The sequence below is a fragment of the Amblyomma maculatum genome, chromosome 8 (assembly GCF_055883805.1).
Source record: "Amblyomma maculatum isolate TAMU_Amacu chromosome 8, ASM5588380v1, whole genome shotgun sequence".
NCBI classification, from domain to species: Eukaryota; Metazoa; Arthropoda; class Arachnida; order Ixodida; family Ixodidae; genus Amblyomma; species Amblyomma maculatum.
In genome coordinates this window covers 59,915,718-59,921,717 of record NC_139351.1, presented here as the reverse complement: position 1 = coordinate 59,921,717, position 6,000 = coordinate 59,915,718, and the positions used below count along the sequence as shown (strand labels likewise).

General features: G+C 46.4%; 1 protein-coding gene across 4 annotated transcripts in view; it reads left to right on the top strand.

Moving 5' to 3' along the window:
* Positions 1-960: 960 nt before the first annotated feature.
* LOC146181247 (uncharacterized) overlaps positions 961-6,000 on the top strand; it is a 78,376-nt gene continuing 73,336 nt past the window's right edge. For 2 of the 4 annotated variants that reach the window (XM_084576310.1, XM_084576307.1), the window contains exon 1: positions 962-1,145. In XM_084576310.1, the coding sequence (XP_084432436.1) occupies positions 992-1,145 (154 nt within the window). In that variant the 5' untranslated portion in view covers positions 962-991. Of the gene's footprint in view, positions 1,146-6,000 lie in introns of all 4 variants that reach the window. The other 2 variants (XM_084576309.1, XM_084576308.1) reach the window with 2 other exon arrangements.

Genomic DNA, 6,000 nt, shown 5'->3' with positions numbered 1-6,000 from the left:
AGCCTTTCTAGGCTCACGGAACGAAATCCCGTTAGCGGGACTGGTGCGCGGGATTTGTGCGCGAGAGATTCTGCGAGATAGTTTTTGTCTAGCGTTCCTGCCATCTGCAATCTCACACGCGTTAAAGACGCTACGCGACAGGAGCGATGGTGTACCGTACAAATTCACACTTGGAGAAATCGTGACGAACGCCGATAAGAGGCACGCTATGATAGGGATATGATAGGAGAGGAAGAGTAGACTTCCGCCATTCTCTGCTTAAGAGATATCTAAGAGACCCTTTAATTTTTTTTCTATACATAGGGGACGCGACGATTTCAAAATTTCTCGTAGCATATAAATTTTTGTATCTTAAGAAGGGTGCACTGACTAGCGCTGTATGCGTGTCATGTTCAGACGACATGAGGTATGGTGTGGCTTTTCCTGGCCCTACGGGGCTGGGACGGTAGGCCAACGCCGCTTGCGGGGGGGGGGGGGGGGGGGGGGCTAGCCAGCTATCGAATTTTATCTGTTGTAGGCCGTCGTTGCACCCGCCACCGCTTAGATGGTGGACGACGGCTGTTGCGGCGCGCGTCCATCTCTCCCTCTACTTTTTCTTCCTGCTCTACTTTCTCTCTTCTGTCCGCACAAGGCAGTGGAGGTGGCTCAGCTACACAGCCAGTAGCAAAAAGGCCTGTGCATTTTCTTTTCCTTCTTCCTAAAGCCACAACATCAGCAAGGTTATACTAAATTGGTGAACTAAGTTTGATTTGTAACCGTTAATCTTGTCGAGTATACATTATAAGTCTGCTGATTTGAAGAGAAGTGATCCATACTATCCATACCGAGCACGTTTAGGGTGCCTCGATGTCAGCGCCGCATCAAGGCACCCTGAGCGCGTTGAATTCGTAGCGCTACCTTGGGGCGGCGAATCACACGAATCGGAACAAACTGGGGCAACCGGCGCTCGATGACGCCACTATCGCAGGGGGCGTTGTTTCGGGGACGTCCCATGCGTCGCGCGCTCGCTTGGCCGGCGGCGTTCAACAAGTCCGCTTCTGCCGACCAAGACGACGCCCCCCGAGTTTCCACCAGCAGGATCAGCAACAGAACCATGGCCGTAGTCCTGGAACCCTGGTCGAGCCGCCGAGCGGAGCGCTTATGGGGTGAGCACCACAGCGCGAGCAGACATCAGCCGCCACCGCATGCGCGCTTTAATTTGACTGCGCGCGCTTGACGGCCAAATTTGTCTTCTCATCAGTGCGCGGACTTGCATCATCTGCTCTCATTCCTCGCGCATCGCGTGCTGTTAGTTGCGAATCCTCTATATGGAAATTCACCGCGAGCCAGCGTCTGAATTTCCGGCAACTTGAGCGGGCGCCCCGTCAGCCGACTAGCGCACATCGGACGGTTCCTCCTGTACGCATCGCATGACAGATCCCGGCTGCGCGCATCAGGTTCGGTGCACGAGGCCGTCTACTGGACGGGAAGCCCGGCGGGTTTTCACGGACACTTGCCCACAAACTGTGGAGCGTCAGCGATTAAGGGCTTTCCTTGTAGATCACTGCAGCCGCATACGTTCATAATGGCGCATTTTGGCGTTTGGTTAATGCACTACTGCATGCATTGCGATTTTTTTTTTTTTTTTTTTTTGCTTCGCGTGTTTCATTGTTTCGTGTGCAGCTAGCGAGGTAGGCTATCAATGGTGCAGTTTTTTTAGGTTGTCAATTTCTATCCATTGCGGTTAAATGAAATAGAATCGAAGTTTGTGGAGCGCCCAGAAGTTGAGAAATTTATAGGAGTGAGCTAAAAACCCTGCTTCCTGTTTGTGGGTTAGCGCGCTCAAATTGAGGAGGTGAAGGATGATATATTTCCTAACGGCTGGCATTACACTACACGAATCTTCTTGATCGGACGTCTATAACATTTCTGGTGACGAAACAGGCACGTCAACATCGACGTAAATTTTCTTACAAGTTAACTAAACATTTCGAAAATGCCATTCAGCAATATGCGTGCGTTTTTCGCCGTGATGTTGGCAAACGCACAAGACTGTTCGCTATCTGCACTTGCCTTACTGTTTATTTTTTATCACAGCTCGATAATCACGGCTTGGTGTATACATTATCTCCTTTGTATGATGCGTGCACTAGATTATGTATAGAACCTCGCACATATGGCTTGCTGCTGATGCAATCTGGTGTGTCTTTTTATTCATCGCACCTCGATGTATATCACGCATGCGCCTGTTTGCATATGTCCTTCGTATACTTTGTCCACAGCTGCTTTGGTCGTTAAGGCGGCTAGCAGTATTGTTGTATAATTATAAGAGTCATGGGCTACCAGTACAGTACGGCTACGACCAGCGCTTTGTAAGAGCCAAGGAACAACGTACGACGGTAGAGCCCTAGAATAGGTCACTACTGCACATTTACTCATATACGATCACCTCAATCTTATACCACGGGAGAAGCTTATCTGTAACATTAAAGTGCCTATCCATAAGTGTTGATAGGGCATTTTAAATCACTAAATATTCTATAATTAAATATCTCTGTTAATATACAACTAGACGCGAAGGTAATGAACCAAATGACCCGTTTCTTATCGTCAATGAGCATTAAGAACTGTGAAACGAAGCTCGAAAAACAAGTTGATAAATACATATAGCAACAGAATTTCATATTGCCTATCGCCTGAACGGTATATTATTCAAAGCACCACTCCAGCATTATGCAGAGTGCACGGGGTAATAAAATCTACAGAGATTTTCTTAAAAATCGTCGTGCCGGAAACTGGTGAATCTTCAACCGCCGCTCCTAAATTCTGTACAAGCAACTATGCGAAGCGCTGTCGTGGACAGAGCGGAAGCCGTGAGTCTGGCCGCGCAGATCGCTGTAGCCGTGGCGCATTCGGGCGCAGGAGACGAAAGGGAGCACGTAGTCACGTGGTATGTTTTTTTGTTTTTTTTTTTGTTTTAATATTGCGGACTTAATTTTTGTCAGAGCAGGACGGCCTTAAAGCTGCTTTCTTGGAGGCGAAACGAAGTGGCCTCCGTGTGCTGTGCGATCTCAGTGCGCGTTAAAGAACCCCAGGTGGTCGAAATTTCCGGAGTCCTCCACTAGGCCGTCTCTCATAGCCTGAGTCGCTTAGGGACGTTAAACCCCACAAACCAACCTAAAGCTCCTTCTTCACAGGTACCTGGGACGCTCCATTTCCGTGGACGTATCTAGTCATATCTTACTGCTTAAAGTCGCATTTGAAATTTACTTTTGTTAAATTATTTCCATAGACGAATAACTAAATATGCTAGCCGGTGTATTGAATAAGTCCTTACAAAACCAACGTATCTTCAGTTCTGGAGAACGACTTGACTTTTTTTTTCAGTCTGGGTTAATTTAGTCTTGTCCAACCAGAATGTGTTTATATAGTAAACAATTATCACGTAAAGCGTCACGTCAACTTGATTATCTCGATGATCAGTGTTAACATAACGTTACAATCCAAACCATAACGTTACTGCTACTTGACACTTCTGTGAAATTTGTGCCGCCTTTGTGCATGACACTGTTTCTTCCTAAACCCTGACCATAAAGCCCCTTGGCAGTCAACTCGAGACTTGGGGAAATCATTACCGCTTGCAAGGGGCTAACGTCCTGGCGGCGACCTCGAGGCAGTTGGTCCAACGTACCTGTCGCGAATTTGCACGCCGGATGCATTTTGCAATATATGCCCACACGTGCGTGGTTGCGTTCGCCTTGATTTGCATTCTCACTCGTTTCAATGCACGTGATTCGTGTCGCAATTGTTTTCGCATTCCTCCGCCGCCTTGCACCCCGTTGGGCAAGGCGCTGTTTAGGGGTCCTTAGAGCCAAGAATTTTATTTCCTGAATCCTCTGCTACGGCTTTCTCGATGGAATAAGAATCTATCACTTATATTGGTAGCGAAAGTATTCGACGCGTGTATTTTGACCATATTGGCATCAAGTATGTATTTCCTTGAAAGGTCGAAGGTTTAGAAACAGCGAATGCAACAAATATGCAACGGGTGCAACAAGACACAGATGATCTTGGACACCGCGTAGTACGCGGCCTTATTTCCCGATCTCGTCTGCACCTTATCGTCTTTCGCGATCGCGTCCTTGCGCCGCTCGATCCTCCGTGCCTGCCCCTTCGCGTCCTCAGAGCCAACACGAGACTCTGCCAAATTTGCATCGCCGTATGCAAGTCACCTACAGGTTCCTCCGAAGGGTGGTAAGATAGATAGGATTATATGCTGGACTCATGACGCACTTTTCTACACGTTGCACTCGCTTTACTGCTGCGGTGGCCAAGTGGCACTATATAGTTCGAGATCGAATACCGGCCGCGTCTTTTGCGTTTTTTTTTTGGAGGTGGAGGGCTAAAAGTGCTTATACGCTGTGTAATATGTCAGCGTGCGCTATAGAACCCTATATGCTATCAAGATTAACCATAAACCTTTCACTATACGGCGTCCCTCACTCCGCGGGTCGCGGCGGCCGCTTTTCAATGGAGGCGGAAAGCAAGGCGCCCGTGGGCTGTGTGATGTCAGTGCACGTTGAAGAACCCCAGGCGGTCCAAATTTCCGGAGTCCTCCATTACGGCGGCTCTCATAGCCTGAGTCCTTTTGGGACGTTAAACACAATAAAGCAGAGGTAACCCTCAATTCCGTCTCTTTCCCGGGTTCGCTCTTTCTCTCTTCCTAAGACTCCCTTGTCTCCCTCAATTTCCTCCCAGTGTAGGTGTATATACTCCCAGGTGTGGGGCTGTTAGTGAGGTTTTCTCCCACAAGGAAATTATTTGCAGCTTTACGTCTGGGAACACTTGATAGTTTGGGTGGTTGGACTTCTCAGTTTTTATTTCCAAAAATTCGGCGAAATTTTTCGATGTTTATTTCAGAGCGAAAGTTTTGGATGCTTGTTTTTTTTTTTTTTCGTCGAGTATTATTTTCGATGGATCAATTGCTGATTTAATTATTATTTATTGCGGCAATCATGCATGGTCAAAAGTCTGCCTCAGTGTTTCTTTGTTGTGCAAATGCAAATTAACTTGCAATCACCGTGCATATGACGGTACTTGGAGCCCCTTTTGTATAAGGTAATTTCATCATTACAAAATATGAGAATTATTTGATTGCTGGCGGACAGAAACATCAGTGTAAAATTTTTGTTTGAACTATTGGTTGTCATGTTATTGTTGGGTTGTCACCCATGGTTCACTGACAGCGCGGGGATCACGTTGTGTGTGTGTTTATATGCTACCGAAGGAAAAGCGACTCAATCGTCGCCTTTACCGCGTTTTCTTGCGATGCCCATGTACGGTTTCTTGTCATTGTCCTACATGCAGTTGATAAACGTACTTCACTGGTTAACTGCTAGAAGTTGTTGATAGTACTGAACAAGCAGTACTTAGCTAGCAGGCGGTGAATAGGCGGTACTTCTCGATCAGCAGGGGCGCGTAAGCTATAGCGATGTAGAAAAAATTTTTAAATATTTATTACAAATAGGCCTTTTGTATGGCATCATTTATCAACGTTGGCGTCAGCCCGTTTTTTTTTTTTTTTGTTTTTTTTTTTACTTAAATGGCTTTCTTTTAAAGGAGTCGTTGCTGAGGCAGCTTAGCCTTTTAACACGTACATGTCTCCTTTTAATCTTTATTCAGACCACTATACACCGCAATTCAATGTTTTAGGCCCTATACACCACTGTTTTTAGACTATACACTCCGAAAGAACTTTTACGCCCTATGCACCACCGTTTTTTAAATACATCATTAAATACCACACCTCGGACATTTTATTAACTTTAGTTGACACTTCACCTTGTGTTTGGCGCTCTTTGGCCTAAGATGCCCTTGCGCCACAAAAATCAGTTCATCATCATCATAAGCTATAGCGATGCAAGTCGCACAACTAAGCTGCTTATCCAACAATGAAACTGTCGCGTCGCACCCCTCGGTAACTTAATATTCAACTTTGAATTGCTGCTGAACACCCTGCAA